Consider the following 22998-nt stretch of genomic DNA (forward strand, 5'->3'; position numbering starts at 1 on the left):
GTTTTCAAGCAATTCCTTTTCTGTCTCGAAACAACAAATAAATAGAGATTTAATTCCTTCCTAAATTACCTTTTAACTTACCCTCTTCCTCCCCCCCCCCTCATCGCCCCTCTCACTCGACTATTTAGTCCCTCGATGCGAAAGTTTAATCACAGATGTCAGGATTTTTCTCAATGACTGGAGCCAATTGAAAAATTTTTTTTTGTCTCTCTACCCTTCGCTTGATCGTTGGCGTAGAATTGAGTGCACCAGTTCGCCGTATTTTCTCAATTGGCTGGTGCATCATGCCTGAAGTGGAGAGAAGTGAAAAGAAGAGAGAGGCTGACCTATTCCGCTTATCTAACCCCTGTCCTCTCATCCGCCCCCCCCCCGGCCCTATTCCCTGAAAACCGATTAAGACTCACCTGAAAATAAAACCAAGTGAATAAACACTCTCCGCTGGAAAATCAAACTTCAAGCGAGGCCAAAAGTGAAGAAAAAATAAATTCTGAAAAATACAGAGTTTGAAGAACCAAAAAAAAAGAGAAATAAAAGGAAAATAATTTGCTGGCATTTTTATTCGAGAGCTCTTTCCTCGAGTGGTCCCGGACATGAAAAAAAAAAAAAATTACGGTGCGAGTAGGAAGGAAAAAAAATCGTTCCGTCGCGCCATTTGCGGGGACAAAGCGCGACCGGAAGGGAATTTCCTCGAATACGTAACGTGCGGTTCTTATTCATGAAAAAAAGGAAGAAGTGATGAAAGAAAAATGTCAGGAAAAAGGAGGTGGACGCTGGGAAGACTGTCTATTCCACTCACTTCGCCTCTTTCTCAATTTTCTCGCACGCCGCGACGGTGACGATCAAGTGCAAAAAATATCCAGGGCGGTCTTGGAGAGGGCGAGGGTGGGGGGAGGGTAAGGGGATGAAAAAAAAATAAAAAAGAGTGAAGAAGAAAGAATGGAAGACGGAGGCTATATACCGGTACGGATACGATCCACGGATGTTCGTGGTTACCGCACTTTTTTTCGACCCCAGCACCGGTGTGCTGCTCTCAGTGGGCAACCATCCCTCCACCATTACAACCAAAAGACTAACACTGAAATAGTGAGAGGAGAGACTTTATGTGTAACATGCTTGGAAAGTCGTAAAAATCTTTGTCACGCGAAAATATGATTGAAGACATTTTTTTTATAGGTTTTTCTTCGTTGTGAGGGATGGAGGAAGATGAAGTTGTAATATTTTTTTTTTCTTTTGAAATAAAAAAAAATCATCCTGACTGCTATCAGTGATGCATCTTCTATGTGAATAATCTGAAATTGTTGGTCGGTTGATATATTGCGGTAGTCCGTTAAATATTTAAGTTAATTTATAAAAGTTGAGTTTTTTCGATTTTTCCGATCCGATAAGTCATAGTGATTCCTGTGATTTTCTTCGTGGGGGGAGGGGCAATCTAGAGTCGATCATGTCGAATAATGTATGTGGGGGTGATATCGATTTTTCGAGTCGGCAGAGGGCCACTTTTTTGGGTATTAGTACAGGAAAAATAAGGGAACTGAATTAAAGACTAAACTTCTGTCACTTAGTGCTTCATCCTGATGTTAATTGGACGTTTCCTACCCCATCATTGAATTAAAATACCCAATTAAATTAAGTGCATTTCATTCTTAATGTACTTTTATGCATTCACTCGATTCTGGTATAAAATACACTCATTTCAAGTGCATTTTCTCCGCTTAAAAAAAAAAGTGCACATAAAATTGCCCAGCTACGACTTCTATGCATATAAATGTTATTCCGTATGTTGAGGGCTTGAATGGATATGTAAAAGTCCAATAACTCTGCCACCGACACTAAAAATTATTATAATGATGATCATAAAAAAATTCATTCAAATTTTGTAGAAAGAAAGTTATCTACGAAGAAAAAAAAAATGAACCATGCAGAAAAATGAAATCATAAAACATCCCTGACGCGAAGAGTAATTGAAGAGAATTTTTTTTTTGTCCTAAACTCTCTTTTAACAGAAACAGAGAAAGACAAAACATTAAATGGAAAAAAGATGAGGAACCATAAAAAAGATACGACAATTCTTCGTCAGGAATGTTGGTCGTATACTGGTTCGGGTAAAATGGGAAAAGATAGCGACGCGGTTGTAAATCCGAGGTCTACCCTGCACCCCCTCTGAAGAGGATCGTTGCAATTCGTTATCCCCGATGTGAGGCAATACATATACGGGCACGTTATATACACATGGCTGAAGAATATGACAGTGGATGTGGAGAGAAAAAAAAATAGTGGGAGAGCGGATGCGCGTATGGAGGAATCCTCTGCATATAACGGCAGAATCCCCTGTAAATCAACGATATTTACTATTACCGTGTCATATAGAGTAGATACTCAGGCACCGTATGATTCGATTTTTTTTCTCCCTCGCTCATTTCATCATTTTTACCCTCACTTTTCTATTTATTTTTCTACTCACGAATGAGTGAAGGGCCTAATTTGCCGCGTTAGCGATTCAATTGAAAATAATTTCATAATCTCATAATTATTTTATACTTTGCATTGGGAAAGACAAAATTGACTAGTCAATTTTTAAATACTTGAAGAAATCTCTGATTTTTTGCAATGCAGTTTTGCAACGTCGGTATTAATCGGCGTTATTTGGTAACGCTAACCAGTCACAAAGAATTACCAAAAAAATGCTGTGTGGCACAGTAAAAAATGAAGGATGAGCTAATAAAATAAACTGACCCAGATAGGAATTGTTGAAAGATTTTTATCAATTTTTCATTTAACCTTCGATAAAAAATAACAGACCTTCATATTTTATCGTGCAGGGAAAAACCCATTATTTTTGCCAGATATCCATTTACTTCAGAGAAATATTTATTCCTCTAAAATTGAATGACTGAACTCTATTAATAATTATTTAGTTTTTCTAAATGTCTGATCTTCTCGAGGGATGAATTTCGATGAATTATTTAATGCTTATAGCTACTATTCACTCAAAGTTATAAATAACGTGATCATGTTTTAGACCAATATAACTGACGCAATTGAAATATAATTAAAATTGTCAGGGAGTTATTTCGATTTTAAAAATAAAGGATTGAAAAAATAAATATTTTCCTGAAATGAATTGATATTTGGCAAAAATAATTTTTTTTTCACTGCGTTGTTTAGTCAGTTTTACGAAGCCACATATTATTAGCTACAAAACTTATTACAAAATTTGTGGTATTCATAAGAATATTTATATGTAAATAAAACCCATTCCAATATTCTAGTACCACTCACAGTACTTTTTCGCCGACTTTTCTCTCTGTATATCTAAAAAAAAATTCCTCATCACTTCTCCTTTCCCCCGACAAATCAAATAGCCGACAACAGTTATTCAAAATGAATTCAATGTCACTCATGCAGTCATATCGATTCCAGCTCCACTGATTTCCAGTTTTCTCGTAATTCTTAAAGCTGCTACAGCCAAAGTTGCGGTGGTTGGCTCGCCATGTCGCACGTGCATCCGATGGCCAGTTGAGCCCATCCCTCTCAACCAAACTCCCCCTACCTAAAATGCGATAGTAACCCTTTTTCATTGGAAAAATTTTGATGGCTCTTGCTTGTGGAAACTGAAAAGAGACGGAAAATAGAGTCGACCGTGCGCAAAATTCCGAAAAGAGAACGTACGTGACCCGTGACGAGGCATTCGTGCGATAAAAATTCTCGGCGACGAGGGGCTCAAGGGGGTGAGGGGGGGGGAGGGGCTAGCGGGGGTCCAGGATAGGGTGGAGGTGGTGGTAGTGGTGGTTATATGGCGATCGTGAGCGTGAGAGGCCTGTTCATTCGTTCAGCCCTCGGCTCAATCATCCGGTTGTCTATCCAGTCGGAAGGGGGATGCCACTGGACAATCCCATAACCCGACAGACTTTCTTTGTAACTGAAAGAATGACTTCATCTGTATTCAAACGATTCAAACTTATCAACACAGGTTCACTGAGAAAAAAAAGAAGCGAAATCGATACGAAAGGCGAATTCATTGTATCCACTCGTTTCTTTATTTTTATTCATTCATTTTCTATTTATTTATTTCTGTCTCTTTGAGGGCAACAGACTTGACTCCATTGCCGACTAGTGTTTGGAATTAACAGAGAGGGAGGTAAAAAAATATAAAAAATATATATGTATATATATATGTATATATATGCGAGAGAACTGAGTGACGAAAATAAAGCGAAATATAAAACACGAACGCCCATTCAATCTCTATTCACCGAAGGCTGGTAAACCGATGATCCAGCCGCTGAGCCGTTGCCGCAGCATTTGCATTCGCCTCTATGTACCAAACCCTCTTCCACGTGTAGATGTGTGCAGATCAGACTGCGAGGTGAACACCTACGAATTCTCAACTAGAAGTAAATCCCAAACCAAATCTCTAACGAGTCTGACAGACAATGGAGTTTATCGATCAGATGTGGTGTATTATAGACGCTATCAGCAATACTGTACAACATTATTTTCTCTCTGAATTTGTATAAAAAATTAACGTAAAATTATTGGTCTTTATTACTCTTTTATAGCTCACGAATTATAATCACCTCGAACGAAATTTTCTACTTTGTCAGTAAATTTTTGCGAAAAATTACGAACTCTAGTTTATCAAAAATTTCGAGAAATAGACGGGTGACTATAAAAACTTTTAAAGTTTATATTTTTTCACGGATGTGTGACCCATAGTTTTCCAGACATTTACACAAAACGTGAAAAATTTTGGAAAATTTCATTAGAGGCCCATTGAAACCTCATTAATTTTCCTGAAATACTACTTCAAATACAAAGTTTTATGATCATTATTCCCCTCAATTGGATTCATCATCACTCGCATTAAAATTACTATAACAATTTCCATGAAATCACGATAAATTACATTTTCAGTAGTAGAAGACAACGATATGTCCGGCTTCACAGTCGTACGCAGTCGATCTCCCTCCTCCATTCCCCCCGGCCCTTCCCCACACATCACTGTCTCTTACCCTCGAATATTAACCGCACTTCTCCTTCAGGCCGACCACATACATTACATATATTTACCGACAACGGATGACACATATCTCTCGTGATTGAGAGGGAAAAAAATGTCGATGCTGGAGGCGATAACATGTATGAGTCATAATATTACATTACCACAAATGTGAAGTGGTAAAATAAGATAAGTCACTTTTAACTTGACCAGTTTTTGAGGAATATCTCAAAATCTAGGGGATAGAAAAATTTCAAGTTTTTTCCAGTGTTTTTTTTTTGGAACGAATTGAGAGCTACAGATGATGTCATAAATGTCATTACAGAAATTCGACTCTGAGGTAAATCAACTATCACTTTTAACCAATTCGCTGCGGAACTGCAATGATATATCCTTCCATCATTAGAATTCGATGTGACGTCATCAAATTCACACCGATGGTCGGTACCGGTTTAGCGTTAGAAACGTGACGGGACGTAAGATGAATTTGACATCGAGAGGAAAATGTCGTTCCAATTTTCCCGAGATCATTTACTATCGCTCTTAACATTTACTTTGTAGGCACTTGTGATGTCATTCATATATAATCCCTGATAAAGTCGATAATGTATATTTGTCGATGAAGTTGGGGGGATTTACTTACTTTATTAACGTTTGTTGAATAAAATATTTGCTCTACAGTTTTCATTAAAATTTTTATGGTCAATAGTATCAAAAACCCACTCTAAAATAATCACTTCTTTTTTGAAATTGTTTCCCTTAAACGTTAGATAGAAAGTTTTGAAATTTGGGGAACTATCGACGTTTTTAAACGGACCCTGACGTATTAGAATTTTTTTAAATCAACGGCTTGACAGTTATTCCAAATAAAAATTGTTTAGGGTAGACATTACCTCATTGTATACAGCAAAAAAATCAAATTAATTGACTGCTTTGTTTTCGAAAAGTAATTACAGAATGTTCATAGATTTACATGAGTAACAATAGTTACAACATATAGTTATATTTTTAATATCCATAAACAATGTAATCAATCAAGTGACATATACAGTCAAAAGATTGTGCTTTAATCTGAACCCCTTTTCCCCCGCATAAACTCTTTACAGAGACTGTCATGTGACAACAACCTTAACGAGAATGACAAAAGACCGGGATGGTACAATACACCAAAAACTGGTTCATTTGACCCACATAAACTTAATTTAAATCGAATAAATCGGTTTATTTAAATGCCATTGGCGAGGAACACTGTTTAGGCGCTCCCCTACGAACTCGATGAAATTGAAATATGTTATAAGGGGAGATTCAAAACTGAGAACCCCATATTTTTTCTGAGCTACCCATATAGTTAGATTTAGGGAGTGGAAATACTCTCTGAAGTTGACCACCCCTCGGGGTCATTTTTCAATTACACACATAGGGATGCTGTTCAAAAAAATATTTATGAAACTGACGAAGAATAATGGGAACGCAAATCAAATTTTGTAACTTAAAAAATGCATCCTTCCAAAATGGAAACACTATATTTTTTTAAAAAGTTTACAATTTTTGGTTTGGGGTGGTCCATCTCATTTCTGTTGGCTCCTGGAATGACCATTACGATTCACTAATCTTTAACCAGAAATTTCCGAATGTTATAAACTCGGCGTAAAATTCCTCCTCAATATCCTCTCGCTATATCGCAAAAAATTATATTACCTGCACATTTATCTTCTATTGAACGTTAGGAAATTACTTTCCTATAAACCAGCCAACATTAACGAGAATCTACAGAAAAAAATGGCACATTGACTTGAGTATCCCTCGCGGTGATAATCGTTATCCAAGCGTTTTCCCCGTAACATACTGTGGACCGAGTGCTCCTCGTAAAGAGTTGACAAGTTGACGTTTTCAGTTTCTTGCAAAGGTCGTTATAGAGCAATAGCTGTATAGAAAAAAGAAGGAACATGAGTGGTATTAAAATTTTTAAATTAAAACTTAAAGACCGAGTAGATATTACCACACCGTTAAATTAATATTTGCGCACCTTTTCGTCTGCCATTCAGACATTCTATTTTCCTATGTGTTGATCGTAGTTTAACTCAAGTCGATCTTGACTAATTCTAATGTCATTATGTTACTAATATCTCCACGATAAGAGCCCCCCAAATAAATTCTAAAATAGCTCCAAACGTCTTCATTATCAGTTCTATAAATCTCTCAATTTTGTGTTTCAGGAATGCAAAGGTAGTTGTTCATATGGAATGGCACCAGTTATCATTTTATTCGTCATCACTCTCACTACGGTCATCAGTAGTGACCTATGCCCAGCCAGCTGTCGCTGTGAGGACGAACATTTGCGTGCATCCTGTGTCTTCGCCAGTTTGGACGTTGTGCCGTATCAGCTGAACCCTGAAATTCACCATCTGGATCTGTCCAACAATCGCATTGCCTCCCTTCAACATGAAGTTGGACTCTACAATAATCTCGTGAGCTTAGACTTATCGTCAAACATCATCCATACACTGGGCTACGAGAATTTTCAATGGTTAGAGAATCTCATCACACTAAATGTCAGTAACAATGCCGTCCGGAATATCACAAAAAAATCCCTGAAGGGTTTAATCTCACTGAGAAATCTTGATCTCAGTAACAACAACATTACGGATCTTGAGGAACAGTCATTTCACTCTACCAATAAACTCGAGTATCTTAATCTCAGTGGTAATTCACTGATGAGTTTGCCTGAAGGATTATTGAATAATCTTCCATCAATAATCATCCTTGATTTATCAAGAAATTCACTTTTGGAAATGCCATCAAGTAATCTCCTCTTAACTCCAACTTTAATAAACCTAAATTTGGCAAACAATCTCATCGAAACAATTCCCCCTGACTCCCTGAGTACCCTATCCTCCCTAAAACACCTAAATCTCGCCAACAATCTAATAAAAAGCATCGCCGATAATGCATTTCAACGATTGAAAATTCTCACTTACCTCAACCTCGAAGAAAATCGTTTATCGGAAATACCAACTCCAGCATTATCGAATCTCAATGTTTTATCCATTCTCATCCTATCCAAGAATCGTTTAGTCGCATTGGAATCATTGGCATTTAGAAAATTACTGGAGCTCCAATATTTGGATCTTCGTGGCTGCCGAATCAGGACAATAGACGGACGTGCATTTACCGACAATGTGAATCTAGAAACAATTTATCTAGATGGTAATCGTGAACTCGAGGAGTTACCCCCAAAAGTACTCTACGGAAGTTATCAAAATCTTCGTACTGTATCACTCCGTCACTGCAGCCTGTCAACACTTCAACCAACACAATTTCCACTTGATCATTTAACGACATTCAGAGTTGGTGGTAATCCTCTGGTCTGTAATTGCTCTGTCCAGTGGTTGTGGAATGTCATTCACACAGATGGACACAGAAATGTGAGCCATCTGAATGTAGATAGCAGTGATATTCTCTGCGCTGATGAAGAATTTTACAGTAAACCTTTGATAGCACTGTCTGAAGGTGCTCTGAAATGCCGAATGAGCTCTTTATACCTGAGTTTATCCGCTGTTGGTTGTCTTGTTGCAACTGGAACAATTCTCGGTCTCATAGCATACGTTACACGAGGCAAACGACAAAAACGTCCATCCTACTCACCACCAAACAGACCCGAACTTCTTGTTTATGTTGAGCCAAATAATGATACAGCCAAGAATCAGCCAAGACTCATACCAAGAAAGGAGGAGGATCTTTATGATATACCTCATGGCAAGACCAACGGAATAGCTGAGGGCTTCTACGAGGCGCCATATTGCAATCGCAACAACTCCATTGAGGGTGTATATGCTGTTGCGGATGTGACAGACCTCAGGGATGCACCACCGGAAGAGCTTGGTCTCTATCGTATGCACAGCCCAAAACCATCACGGACACGACGGTTACCCGTATCCAATGGCGATTACAACTACGATTATGAGTATCGACCATCTCAGAAACCTCACGTAGTTTTCGTTTGAATGGATGAAAACCGCTTTACGTCCCTTTTGCGACTTGGTGTATAAAACGTTAATGTTTCGGCTTTTGTGTGACGGAGTTTAACAACTTCGTGATGTGCTCGGTGCCTTAAAAGGGTTTCCCCTCCTCTCTCTCTCTCTCTCTGTATATCTTTCTCTCTTTCTCTCACACATACAGACTTTGAAGATTCTACGGTTATTCTGTGAACATCCCTTGTTTCCTCTTCGTGGGGTGGAAATTCAAAGGTGACTTGATGAAAATAGGAGAGTCACTGTTTAGTCAGCTCTTTGCTCATTATGATGAATTAATTGTCTTGTGGGGAACAATATCTGTACGATTTTTTCTTCAACTTTTCATTGAGGGAAAGATATTTTGGTCTGCAAAGTTTTTCATTAAAAAAGCCATTTAATTATATAATTATTAAACTTTCTACTTTCGTATGGATTTCTCAGATACTGGAAAACGTCTGAGTAAAATAGAAATTCATCTGAATTTCAATTTGTGATTGAACCTTCGACGATTGTTCATATCATTCAGAGTTAATATTTGTTTGACAAAAGGTGTACAAAAGGTGTGTGAAAAATACAAAAAATTTCTAATTATTTTCGCAAATGTCAATAGAACTAGTAAGTTAACAGGAAAATGCCGGGAGCTTGGTGTTCAGAACTTATAAAGTTCTGTAGAAAAACAGGTACTAATGAATTTCTCTAAAGCTTTTTCTTCTCAAGATAGTTCTCAAATGCTCTCTATAATCGATTTACGGAGCACAATGAACTCAATAAATTGCATTCTTTGTGCTTTGGAATGAAATGGAATTCATTAGACTCGTATCGTTGCTTCGGAAAATATTAAAAATTCACCGATATCTATTGTTCCATTGTAAGAAATGAACATTGGAGAATAGTAGTGAAAGGCTCTCGCAGACAAAAATTATTTCCCTCAATTCAAGTTTATTAGTTATTAATATAAAAAAAATACTTTTTGTACATTCATTCTTCCGTTAAGTGTCATCTGAACACTTCAACAAAATGTTAAACACAAAAAAAAATTAAAGAAGAATTGTCGAATAATTCTACGTGCCAATCAGTGTAATATTACGTTACCATAACGAATTTAATCATTAATGCGGGTAAACAAATGGCAAATGGAAGTTGTTCTTTGCAGAGCGAAAATATGGCATTTGAACATACAAAAAAATATCTAGAAAAAACCATTGCAGAGCGAGCAATAAGCGATCATAACTTTAATTACGATTTAAACAATAAAAATTTGTGAATCAGTAGAGATCATTAGCGCAGAAATAACTGTATACGCAATTTTGAAATAATGCAGAGTGAAACGTATGTCTTCCGCAGATGAACATGAAGTCTTAATTTTCCTACGTAAATGAAAGAAGAAAAAAATTCTCTTTTAATTTGTGTGTGTAAATAAAATCAGCTAAATTTGTCGGAGTGAAATCAAATTTTCCGTGAGAAAATGCCGAGAATTTGATGGAATAGTTAATTGTGTCGGCAAATCAATGAAGATGAGCGGAAGTAAACGATGTAATCAATTTAAAAAACAAATTAATTGCTTTTATTTGGTCCAACACTCCGGTCATTGACACTTGAAAAAAAAAAGAATAAATGAAAATAAGGGAAATGTAACAAATGGAAAAGCGTGAAAGTGATTGGTCGATTAAAATCCTTCGTCCGGCAATTGCAGAGTTAACTTTTTAGCCATCCTCCCTGTCTACCCCAACCCCTAGCCGATCCCTCGAAAAAAAGAAATAAATAAAGAAGGAGATAAAATGTATAGATATATTTGCGTGAAAGGAGCGTGAAAATCCGTAACATCGGAGTGAGCGGACAAACGACCCGTAACCTATTCTCCGGAAGTAAAGCTCTCAGGATACGAAACAGAGCGAAACAACACTGGGGAATGAGGGAGGAACCTGTACCTTCATCTACGTTCCCTTCTAACGAATCGATGCACAAACGTTAACATAAATGTCCAATTTTCTCCATGAGGTTGCAATGAAAAGCAATAATATTTTTTTTTTCGGTCGTTATGTTACGTTGTTTCGGTCTTGTTAGGGTATGCGATGATGACCTTGAATGGGTAGATCACAGCATTGGATCCGGTCGAATTTTTGCACTGGAGACCTCGCATGGTTGAGAATTAATTCACCCACTGCGCCAAGTCACCGGAATAGCAATAATAATGCTGATTAAAATTAGCTGTAAATTTGCAAAAATTGTAGAAGTGAGGGTGATTATTGATTGGTTGTTGATTCGTGAGAAAGGGATGGATTGAGGTATTACTAATATCTCCGAGTAGAACAGCTCTACCGAAAAATTCAACTGAATTTTATACGGCAATGGTTTGTACCGCGATAATTATAAAACGTTAATCAGTGGGTCCATGCCCCATTGACCGTAATTGAATCGTTTTGTGATTTGATGAAGAATTTTGGTAATGACATTGTTTCCCGAGATATTTGTTAATTTGTGTGAAATTCCATGCGAAATGAGCCCGTCATTGACTTTTATTCTCTTGAAAAATTATTTCAATGTTTTTAATGCTTCTAATGTTTGAATCTTGATTTTTTTGTACTTTGAGACCAAAATTGAATAGAAATTCAATGAGTTACGAAGAAGCAAAAAATACGAACGGAAAATTTTGGAAAAAATTGAAATGTTTATTTTGTAGCTCGTTAATTGTAAAAAGACATCAAGACGACTTTCTAAGAGGATGAGGGCCAATTGTCCTCTCATTAACCACAGAAATCTCCCGTATCTTTCCATCCCTCTCTCACAAAATTAGAATCATTGATAACTCTGATATAATTGTAATTATATAAATAATACAATAAGCATAGATATATCGATATATTTATTTATTAATTTATCATGTTATGTTTGGAATAATGTTACGTTTTTGAAACTATTGAAATGATAATACTGAATCAAATTGAAATGAAAAAAAACTAATTGTATAAATGTAAAACAATTTCTTTTTATTTCTGTAATCTAAACAGAATTGAAATGGCACTGTCCCAATTTGAGGGCATTCGACTCAATCAATTTTATTCACTCACCGCCTTGAATCACCACTGTTGGAGAGAGTGGGGTTTAGCTGTATGAATAAAAAATTGGCAGTATAAGGGTGCGTAATAATAGAATTCACGATGGATTGAAATCGGGGTCGAGTATACCTTCTATGCAGTCTTTTTTGTATGAAAAAATGTCAGTCTCTGAATTGTAGATCCCGTCATTCTTTCCCAGCTGACATCCGTTACTCAATTTAGCCTGTAAAATGTGGAAAAAAAAATACATTGTGAAAGATTAATTCCCAGAGGTGATGACACTAGTGTCTCAACTAATGCTTTTCGATACTCGAACAAGCACTTGTATGTTCTCAAAACATGTATAAAAAAATTAATGATATTATAGTTTACGAGTTGAAAAAAACAGGAACATGAAATCAAAGCTTCGTCAGTAATGGTCCATTTATAACTGAAACCCCCCCTCTGGACCCCAACCCATTCCACCACCAATGATGAGTCCTATTTTTGTTTGTGAATCTCTGTCACATTTTTCTCCCCCTCAGCCATTTCCTCTGTATTCCTCGGAGGCCCACACGTGTTCTCACGCGTTACAACTGTACAAAAAAAAGAAAAGTGTCCCACAGGTCGATACGCCCTGTATTCGTGTCTATCTGCCAGTCTGACTGTCTCGTGCCGTCTCTTTTTTGAACTTGATACAACCCTCACCCCTCAGCCCCCGCCTCCCTAACTCGTCTGTGCGTCGTTTTTTTGTTCGTGGTCTGCACACTTTTTTCGCTTTCTTTTTTCCCCCTTTTTTACGCCTCTCCTCGTTATCGAAGTTTGTTAGCTGTTTGACAATGGTCATCAGTCGTTTTAGATATTTTTTTGTTGTTGGACGGACCACTTTTCTTCATCATGTCACTAGAGTTTGGGACCAACTGTCCACGCAATTTTTTTCCTTTGGGGCAATTTTAAAGTTCAAGTGGATGGCAAAATTGATGGGATAATTATGAAATTAAATAATTTTCTGTTTTTGTTAACTGTGTAGCCAAATTTGAGATCAGGAGATCGAAATATTTCAAGTAAACTTACGATTTTGTTGGAGATCTCCACGAAAATCGGAATTTCCAATGTCAAAATATAGATATCCGCAATAAATACTTAACAGTATATGTCGTACTATAAAAATTGAGTATTTGATGACTCGAATTATTTTTCCAGAGAGAATTTTTCTTGCGAAAGAGTTATTTCTCGCTGAGTTCCCCAGGTGCATCCAGTTGTGCTTGAAAAATAATTTAAAAACTAATAAAAAATTAGTTTGTCATTTTTTAATGCTTCTGGCACATGCTATCGAAGTTTGTTAGCTATTTGTTTGACAACGGTCATTAGTTTTTTTTTTCAATTATTTTTTTGCCGTCCAACTGACCGGTTTTCTTCATTATGTCATTCCACTGTGGGACCAACAGTCCGCGCCTTTTTCTGATTTTTTTTTCAACTTAAAATTTTAATTGAATGGAAACCTTTTTCCAAGGAAAAAAAAGTTTGCTGTTTTTTTTCTGCTGAATCACTAAAACTTGTTAATTAATTCAGTAGCAGTGAAAAATGCTGGCGGGAGAGTCGATTCAATAATCGTCGTTGATTACGTTACTTTTCAATTTCGCGGTAAAGTTGATCAGCCCCAGCTCCCCCACCCATTAACACCAACCCCCGGGAACCAATGATATATAATCGATTTTTTTTTCTTGTTTTCCTTCTACCAATTATGAGTGAGAATTTACTTTGTGAAAATGGTAGAAATAATGAAACAATGCATTGTTTATCAATTTTGTTAATATGTAAATTTACTTATGATGACAAGTGAAAATAACAACGAGTGGATAATTTTCAAATTCCTAAAATTAACTAGTTAATAATGAAATTAAGTCAACAATAAAACTTAATTATGTAATGGCTGGACTCGTGCGTAAGATATAATAAATAACATTTCTTACAATTGCTGACAAAATGGTTTTGAACTTGTAATAAAATTATATTATATATTAAATTATCTCTTTCTTACCTCCTGCATTCGCCTGGTATAGTTCATTTTTATTCCTTTCGATTAATTACAGGAACACTAGGCCACAACACACACGGACATGGGACACAGCATTTTTCTTTTACAGAGAAAAATATCTCTGATTGGGTTCCAATTACAATAATTTTATTGTTCTTGTGGATGCCTTTGTAGCACAGAATCTTAAATGAACTACTTTTAAAATCTTTCAATTTTTTTCGCAGTTCCAATTAAACGAGGGATTTCTCAACGAAGATTTTTTCTAATTAAAAAAATCCTTTCATTTGGCATTAAATGCTGTAATTATGAAAATCACACGGAGGGAAAAAAATATTGTTGCCAAACCTCTCAGGGTGTAACTGTGAAATAAAACATCAAAACAAAAACAACTTAGAATCGTAAGGGAGAATGGAGACGTGAATAGTACAAGTGGTGTGCGTGCTACAATCTGAAGGTAGATAAGTTGGTTTCTGAGATGGAAGGAAAACCGAGGGAAACCCGCTTGAGATAAAATACTTTAGTTGAATGAAAGGGGAGAAAAAAAACAAGAGATATATGCCAGAAAAACTAAGGGTAATGTGGGGGTTTACCATACCAAGATAAAACCTAATAAATGATTTCCTTCCAATCTTATGGAAATTGTCCTGTTATCCACTTTTGATCAGTCGAGAAAATCTTAAATAGCAAAAACAAATGTTCTGTGAAAAGTCTTTGTCAGTACATTTTTTCCAAGTAAAGAATTGCAAACAAAGTCAAAAACGCAAAATGAATAGCCAGAGAGACGATAGCGAAAGTTAAAGGAGATTCTGTAATTTTTTCAGTAAAAAATTATTTTTCAATTGTATCTATTTAAAATCCCCCATGTTACAGACTTCGGATAATAATTGCAACTTTCAATTTTGTGTCAATTAAACTAACGAACGATCCTCCACTTTCCAAGTGAGAAAAACAAAAACCAACTAAAACTATGAAATGTGGAACATTCACACTCATGTGGTACATGTGGTACTAGTCTACTGACCCACTTGACATTGGGTGTAAAATAATTAACAGTGAAAAGGGAAAAGTATTCATCTGCTTGCGAAAAATATTACGACGAATTATCCCCCTCATCCTTCTAATCTCTCACCATCCATAAATAGAAGGTTCAACATCTTTACACTCCAGTTTTGTTTGAAATTTCATGGTGAATAGTTCTCTTATCATCTCTTCAATGAAAATATACCTATTTTTGATACTGTGTATCATGACAGATTGCTTGGCGGAAGTCCCAAATGATGAAAAAACTTCACGTGATATTTTTACACCACGAAAGGGAAAGCATCATTTACTATATTGTGAGTAAATATCTAAGTTACGTTTTAACTCTGCAAAACCCTCGAGACCAGTTTTTTCTTTCTCTTTTTTCCACGTTTCAGCGAGGAAGAAAACTGGCTACAGCGAGGTTTATTTCAATCCCCTTCACAGTGTCGGATGTAATTAATTTTAACTTTGATTAAGAGAAACAGTACAGAAAAAAAAGTCAAGCCAAGTGAAAATGAACTATTCATGAACCAAATTCTAAAGAGACATTTCAAAAAGCCCGAGGGACCGTATATTTAGTTCATTCATAATTCTTTATTTTTATTCATCAGTTTTAGGTGGACTCCAGGGTTTAATTGCATTCGTTATTCTTAAAATTAAAATTGTACTCGTTGTGATTACGATAATTGGGGCAACGGTATTGGCGTTAAAACTCCTCGGTATATTTAAATATTCAAATTATGTTTATAAAAGTAATTATCCGATCATCGAGGGACCACCGACATTTGAATATGGTACGTATGAAGTTTTGCATTAAATTTCATTATCATAAATTTTCACTGCTGATTATGATTTTTATGCATTTTGTAATTAGGAAGTCCGTTCACTCATGATCATAAAGTGAATGAGTGGTCGTCACCGTCGCCATATGATCGAGTTGGTTCAAGGGAATTGGTGAATGAATTTCTTTTAAAAGCAGAGGAAATTATGATACCATGGATTAATTTTTCCAATAAAGAGTGCCGCAATCGCATCATCTGTCAATTTACGGTGTTAATGAATTCACCGTTGGAGTGAGTGGGATTTTTTTAGAACATTTAGCGCAAATGAATGTCTGCATTTTACGCTCCTCCTTTAAACATTTTTTTATACTCTCCTGCTTTTCTCTCAGTCCATGGAAATTTTCATCTATTAAATTCCAAGATATTTTCTAATAAATACTAATCATAAATGGCAATATTGACACCTCTCAGTCCGAATACTAGGTCATCAATAACGCTATTCGTCTCAGGGATTTCTGCTTTCTGAATACAATATCAAAAATTTTTGTCGATCGACAATGAAAAATCCCATGAAAAGTGTCGTTATGTTGTCTCAGATGTACCTTAACTATATTATGATTTAATGATCCCATAATTCAGTAAAACACACAATGAAATGAATCCAGCTGTCGTAGCTAATGACTTGAACTCTGCTCTGGTCACTATACCCGATCCTGGGATTTGGTCACCTCCGCAGGGATTCGCGGTCGTGTTATCTAGGCCCCAACGTTGCCGAATTTTTCCTACACTGTCCGATGGGCAAATTTCAATTAACGTGACGGAAATTAGTTCCTCTAATCGAAATAGTATTTTTTCTGTAGAATTCCCCGAAATATGTGCTTCGAAAAAATACTAGAACTTCTAGAACTCTTTCATTAAGAAAACAAAAATTTTCCAAATTTTTCCGATTGCCAATGTTTACGATTGAGCAACAATAGCTATATTAAAATGATAACACATACACATAGCAATTTGCACGTTTTTTTTTCCAAATCCAGTTCATCACTCACATCAACGAGAGATCCTAAATATATCTTGAATCAGTTTCAGGGAATGCACCAAAATTTACCCTGACTGTTCCGAAGTTCCTGGAAAAAAGGGCGGAGACCCCAGTGGATTAATTTAATAAAAAAATTGTAAATGAATGGTGTATTTAATTTAATAAATCATATAACTCTTTATTCCATGAAAATTAATGAGAGTAAAGAAAAGAATCACATGTAGAGTTCAAAATCTAGTCTCGCAGCACTGTAAAATGAACCGAGTTGTCCCTTGCGACGGACCCAGCCACTATTTTTGAAATAACCCTCTTTAGCCCATTTATGCATCTGTTGGCTGGTGTGTGGACCATGAGCTTCACTGTTTTCCTCGAGTGACCACTTCAATTCCCATGTCACTTCAGTGTCTACTGGTTCAGATGTTTCTTCATCCATTTTTGATGACGTACCAGCTGAAATAGAAGCGGTTAAATTCACGTGAAATATTGAAGCTCAGTTATCTGAACGAGGAAAATTGCTAGTTGTCAATTACCTTGATTTGTTTCCACCAATTTCTCTTTCTCTTTCGTGTCGAAATCGTCAGAGTACATGTCCAATTCAGCTTCCTGTTTCGATGGGTGTGACTGTTTTCCGGATTTATCAATCTGAAATGGAGAATTATACATTTTTTTTACTAATTGATAATTCATGATTAAAAATTAGACATTATTTTGATCGTATGGAAGTCCACTTATGGAAAACGTATTGATACATTCATTATCACCTTTCTTTTAATCTGCTCATATGCCTCTTGGTAAATATCCATATTCCCTGTCCTTGTTAATAACTCATTAGCAAGTTCCGTGAGTTTGATAATTTTATCGGAATTCTCATCTGTCTCACTCAATCCAGCTTTTTTTCTCCTCCATCTTTCCGCAGAAGAGATCTGTTTCTTTCCTTTCCCTACATTTCAAATGCATTTCAAATTTTAAAAATCTCATAAATTCATCGTCGGTCTGCTGTTATTGGCCTCTCAAAAGTGATGTATTACCTAATCTGCAAAGCGCCTTTGACACCGTCTCACCAGGTTTCAAGTATTCCAGTATCTGTTTGTACAGTGGAATTGGGTCGAACATCACATCTGACTCTTCGTCACTATCACTATCCGCCAGACCATTTTCTTCATCATTTTTCTTATCGCTTTTCCCTTCTGCTGATTGAGTTGGTTTAATCTGTAAAATAATTCATCTGTTCAGCACATTTTTCATATTAGACTATTTGTATTTTTACAAGTCTTGATCTCGAGCTTGCCTGTACCATAGGATATTATCCAATCTTTCAAAGATAGTTATTCAATTGCCATAAAAAATATGGTTTCACTGATTATGCAGGAATTTGAAAAATGTGAGCTCGTGACAAAAAAATATCAATAAACTGTGTCATAATTTTTATTTTTGTCAGACCTGCATCATCACCTCGAGGGCGAAATGACAAAGTGCTATAGTTATTTACTGACAATCCCATTGTCAAATCTACTGACAGAACAATCGTCCTGCAGACTTACCTGAATCCAATCAATATTATCCAGCCAATTATCCCTGATCTCTTTTTCTTTATTCCAGAGATAATGACCGTCCTTATCAAAGTGACCCTCTTCCAGTTCTTCCTTCATGTTGAAAGCTGTGAACCCAACGTTGGTCTCAGCTGCCATTGGCCCTTCCTCCGTTCCTAAAAAAATTCCATCGTTACTCAGACCTGTATCTGCAAGTAACGATGAACAAATGGAAAAAGGGGAAAATTCCTTACCCTCTAGGTCGTCGGGATTCATCACATTGTAATTATCTTCCTTGACCTCATCATCCTCCTCATCAGAATCGAGGGTATGCTGATTCTCATTTGCTCTCGTCGCAGCTGACCAACTCTTCTCGTCCGTGAGAATATCGTCATATTTTCGTTTCGACATTTTTTCGGTTGTTTCACGATAATGCCACAAGTTCACCCAGAACAACTAGTTTTAGCTTAAATTTTCCAATTATTAAAGAACAACAAAACCCAAAATACGTCTCTGCAGCTGTTATTGTATACAAATAATTCTAGGTTAAGCGACTGTGCAATTACCATCGGAGTCAATTAGATTTTCACCATTTTCAATACTCACAGATACCCTGCGAGCATATGAGACTTCCGGCGATGCTACATAGAAGTCACTACGTATGTTGGATTTTTAATTTGTATTTACAAAGAAATCAGAATATAACGAAATCTTTTGAGCTCAGTACCAATGGGTACAAACCTCGTACAAACAATAGCTCATTGTTCAAAAAGAAATCGCCTGTCGGTTATCTGCATTCGAATCTTTTTGTCGTTGCCAGGTGCCAGGATCGACGCTGGTGTCGCCAAACGCCCAGGTCAGTACTAATATTGACGTGGCCTCTACGTTAGTCTTCTTTGCCATCTTCTTGTTAATCTTCTTTGCCAAAATATTGTACAAGCACCTCGGGATGTGGTGTACAGCCCTGTGTACGGTCTAAAGCTCTCCAAGCAAACACCAAGTAACTTGTCTTGTCTTGTCAAGGTAATGGTATTCTTGGAACTTGGAACAATGAAGGTTATCCCACTCACCGCTAGATGGACGCATGTACGTATCCACCGCAGTGGTGGGGATGTAAACACTTTCAAAACCTGTTCAAACAGGAATGGACCATTGGGCCATTGAAGGCCAAATTTGACACTTCGTTTTATTCCACTTCAAAAGTTAAAAGTTAGTAATAATAATTATTTAATCAATTCTGTGGACAAGTACAGGTAATCAAGAATGAAGATCAATTGTAACATTGAAGTGGTGAATAGAGCACTACCTGCTCCAAGGAAAAAAGCACAACGATCTTGTTTAGCTATTGCAAGACAGTCGGTAAAAAATAACGAACTGCATCTTCTCCTTCAACAAACTACACAGAATAAATTAGGAACTAAATACAAGGTAATAGAAATAAAAACCATTTACATCCTCTGTAATATTTTTTCGTATAATCCTGAAAATTGTTTGATTTCTAACCTGTAAATTAGATGTGAGCTTTCATCTTCATTTGGAAGTTTACACCGAGCAGAGCAATTAGTGAATCATATCAATATTTGTTTATACAGTCCCAAAGAATCATTTTTCAGAGAGAAATTAATTATTTTTCACTTTAATGGCTTTTGTGCTATTTTAATGCAGTCAATTTTGTGTAATGGACAACAATAACAATAAATGAAAGCAAAGGAACTGGTATTAATTGAACCAAATATTATTTCGTTACTATTGGACGAAATATTTCTTCAATATTCACTTGTTATTTTTGCAGAGTTTTACGAATTATTTTTCTCAATTACGAATTGAAGCATAGGAATGACCCCTTCCCCCTTCTTAAAGAATTTTTTTATTTCACATTCGGATGGAAAATATAAGTTTTTCTTACTGCTCTCTGGTTTTCGCCGAATGTCCTTTAAACAACTGATTTCAACTTATTGAGCACAGAAAAGAGAACGTCAACAGAAGTGTTAAATTTACATGCTGAGTATCCCCTCAAATTTTGTTATGGAATTGTCACATCCTAATTACGAGTCTAAAATTTTAAATGCAACAATTCCAGAGTTACTGACCTGGAGTTGGACCTATTATTCATAAATTTACATGTTAAGTACATTTTCATGTTCTACTTATTCAACAGATTGACCAGAATATTGAGAAAGTCTTCACAAAATTCGTGAACAATGGAAAGGCAACGATTCGGTTTAAGGAGCCTCCGCACGACCTAAATATTCAGTGCGATTCCATACTGTTGAAGAGTTTTCTCCGCACGTTGGAACTTGGCCTATGTAAGAAACTGGATCCTTCGGTACTCGGTGTATCCAATATGAATCCAAAGAACATTGTACAAGCCCCGAAGACTAAAGTTACCATCAAGACGAAGGCAGATTATCCAGTGCTGCAAGGTTTTCCAAGAACCACTGAGGAATTAAACATCGTTGGCTTAGAGAGAAAATCATTTGACCGTCAGATATTGAAACTGCAAAGCCTGCGAGTGTTGAATTTATCCGACAACAAAATAACGTCCTTACCGAAAGAGTTGTCTGCATTACCGTCTCTAACTGAATTAATTGTATCCAACAATTCACTTGGAAGTGGAGGAAATAATAAATTCGGTTGGATGGGTGAGGGGAACCTCTCCAAAACATTGAGGCTCTTGAATTTGAGTGGAAATGGAGTGAGCAGCTTTCCTTATTATGATTTTCTGATACAAATTCTGTTACTTATAAAGAACGGAAATTATCAATTGGATGGGGATTAACTCGCTAATGAATTTGAACGCTTTTGAATATCAAAGTACAGAAATTCATATCATATTCAATTTCTTGTATAATTCCAGGATATTTTGCAATTAAAAATGAAATCTTTCATTGATTTTCTCATTTCGCAAAGCGGAAAGTAATTAAATGTTTGATACTTATACCATATGATCAAGAAATCAATCAAATATTCTATTTTTTTTATTTATCAAATATTTATCAGTTCCATTATTCCTTAAAAATTCCGAACAACAACATTCGACTTAGCTCACCCCCTTTCATATATCTCTATTAATTAATCGATCTACGTTATTTGCAGCTAACTTATCTACCAAATCAAATAGGAAAACTGAGAAAATTGGTGACATTGAATGTCAGCTGCAATGCCTTGACAATTCTTCCCACAAGTATTGGAACTTTATCATCGTTGAAATATCTAGATGTATCACATAATTCTATAGACTCTCTCCCAGGGAGTCTAATGAAGTTCCGTTTAGAGAGCCTCAACATCGCTCACAATCCCGAAATTTCTCAAACCAGGCTTCAACCCTTTGCTGTGAATTTCGATGTATCGAGCCTTACACAGTTGGGAGCACAGAAGGTTTTACACTACAGGTGCGATTATTATAATTACATACTAAAGCGATTTAATGTCTTGGGTTATAAGACATTCGACAGAAACTAAGTCAACTCTGCACGCGGACTTATTTGTAAATTGATGATCATTTTTTCTATCCCACTGAGCAAAAAAAATTTTTTTTACGAAATTAATTTACTGATCACTAGTAAATCTTTATAAATATTTCCATACGATGTCCTAATGTCAAGTAGATGTTTTTGTAGTTAGTAAATATTCTTACTAACTACAAAATTCCCCTATGGCCCTATTCGCCATGAAAAATAACTTCAAATGTCTGAAAAAAAATGTTGCAGACTGCCTTATGATGCAAGCACCATACCATTTACCCTGGTCCCATTTTTGGATAACGCAGCATACTGCATATGCGGTAAAGCTGTTGTGGGCCGATATAATTGCCTGGAGACATCCAGGAATGTGAGCCGAATAGCAAAAGAAGTCACTGCCTCAGCGGATACCAGTGTTTCGTTTCGATGTGTCGTATGCTCTCATGAGTGTGTTAAAGGTCTGTTATTTCCGCGATAATCTTCACAAATTCTTATGTATTTATTTATTATAATAATAAACTTATTTTTCTACGTTTTTAATCCAGTTGTTGTATATCAACTTGGCTTTCCATCCTCCCGGATGACGCCATAAAAACCTTGAATTCACATAATATTTTTACGGTCCTTTTCCTGGCTATTGCTTCATTGGATCTCAAAAAGGGTATTTTTAGAAATTTTTGAAGATCAGTGAAAATCGAAAATTTGAAGTCTTTGCGGGGTAATGATGATATTTATATTTTTTATAATTATCAACAGCTAAATTGTTAGTTCAGTTCAATGATTAGGTATTCGGGCTTCGAATACCGAGTGTATTTAGTCGGCCTTTGATGGCAACGTCCTTGTTACCTCGACTCTATGAGGAAGAGATTGCTATTAGAGTGAAGCGAGACTATTGACGTAACTCTCTGTGGTTCTCTGTGTCCCTTTGAAGCGAAGCGCAAATGCGCAAGAGTTAAAAGGGAAATAGAAGCGTATACACGTGTAGTTACTGAAGACGGTATTGATCAGATGGTGAAAAAAAGTGTCCAACAAATTTGGATGAAAGTAGAAAAATAATAATGAAATCAATGATTGCAATG

General features: G+C 36.3%; 3 protein-coding genes and 1 long non-coding RNA gene across 6 annotated transcripts in view; 3 read left to right on the forward strand and 1 right to left on the reverse strand.

Annotated features, from left to right (window-relative positions):
- The window catches only part of LOC135160646 (leucine-rich repeats and immunoglobulin-like domains protein 3), a 42887-nt gene extending 28800 nt beyond the window's left edge, over positions 1 to 14087 (forward strand). The window contains exon 2 of the mRNA XM_064117424.1: positions 7216 to 14087. Within this exon, the coding sequence (XP_063973494.1) occupies positions 7243 to 9003 (1761 nt within the window). The 5' untranslated portion in view covers positions 7216 to 7242 and the 3' untranslated portion in view covers positions 9004 to 14087. The remainder of the gene's footprint in view (positions 1 to 7215) is intronic.
- Positions 14088 to 15197: 1110 nt separating this feature from the next.
- Positions 15198 to 17124, forward strand: LOC135160649 (uncharacterized). 2 transcript variants are annotated; one of them, XR_010298601.1, is made up of 5 exons: positions 15198 to 15422; positions 15504 to 15560; positions 15720 to 15902; positions 15983 to 16181; positions 16974 to 17124. It is a non-coding gene; the product is annotated as an uncharacterized LOC135160649 (long non-coding RNA). The 2 variants fall into 2 exon arrangements; XR_010298600.1 differs by lacking the exon at positions 15504 to 15560 and having other exon boundaries at positions 15216 to 15422; positions 16974 to 17122.
- On the reverse strand, positions 16939 to 19034 carry LOC135160648 (CD2 antigen cytoplasmic tail-binding protein 2 homolog). 2 transcript variants are annotated; one of them, XM_064117426.1, is made up of 7 exons: positions 18713 to 19034; positions 18471 to 18634; positions 17958 to 18138; positions 17691 to 17869; positions 17460 to 17571; positions 17148 to 17379; positions 16939 to 17017 (listed from the first exon to the last, which is right to left on the reverse strand). In XM_064117426.1, exons 1-7 carry the CDS (start codon positions 18867 to 18869, stop codon positions 16954 to 16956), a joined length of 1089 nt encoding a protein of 362 aa, XP_063973496.1. In that variant the 5' UTR covers positions 18870 to 19034; the 3' UTR covers positions 16939 to 16953. The 2 variants fall into 2 exon arrangements, with proteins under 2 accessions (XP_063973496.1, XP_063973497.1); XM_064117427.1 differs by lacking the exon at positions 16939 to 17017 and having other exon boundaries at positions 17082 to 17379; positions 18713 to 19032.
- A 546-nt stretch (positions 19035 to 19580) lies between these two features.
- On the forward strand, positions 19581 to 22459 carry LOC135160647 (leucine-rich repeat protein 1). Its single transcript, XM_064117425.1, has 4 exons — positions 19581 to 19886; positions 20617 to 21153; positions 21555 to 21850; positions 22169 to 22459. Exons 1-4 carry the CDS (start codon positions 19722 to 19724, stop codon positions 22395 to 22397), a joined length of 1227 nt encoding a protein of 408 aa, XP_063973495.1. The 5' UTR covers positions 19581 to 19721; the 3' UTR covers positions 22398 to 22459.
- Positions 22460 to 22998: the final 539 nt, after the last annotated feature.

Source organism: Diachasmimorpha longicaudata, chromosome 3 (genome assembly GCF_034640455.1).
Source record: "Diachasmimorpha longicaudata isolate KC_UGA_2023 chromosome 3, iyDiaLong2, whole genome shotgun sequence".
NCBI lineage: Eukaryota > Metazoa > Arthropoda > Insecta > Hymenoptera > Braconidae > Diachasmimorpha > Diachasmimorpha longicaudata.

Bases quoted from the DNA above. Each gene is read 5' to 3' on its own strand.
- LOC135160647 (XM_064117425.1), top strand. From the start codon at position 19,722: ATGAAGATCAATTGTAACATTGAAGTGGTGAATAGAGCACTACCTGCT. The intron at 21,154-21,554 runs GTGAGCAGCTTT...CGTTATTTGCAG, and splicing joins TGAATTTGAGTGGAAATGGA to CTAACTTATCTACCAAATCA. The intron at 21,851-22,168 runs GTGCGATTATTA...AAAATGTTGCAG, and splicing joins CAGAAGGTTTTACACTACAG to ACTGCCTTATGATGCAAGCA.
- LOC135160648 (XM_064117426.1), bottom strand. From the start codon at position 18,869: ATGTCGAAACGAAAATATGACGATATTCTCACGGACGAGAAGAGTTGG. The intron at 18,139-18,470 runs GTAAGTCTGCAG...ATTATTTTACAG, and splicing joins ATAATATTGATTGGATTCAG to ATTAAACCAACTCAATCAGC. The intron at 17,380-17,459 runs GTAATTGACAAC...CTTCTATTTCAG, and splicing joins ATTGGTGGAAACAAATCAAG to CTGGTACGTCATCAAAAATG.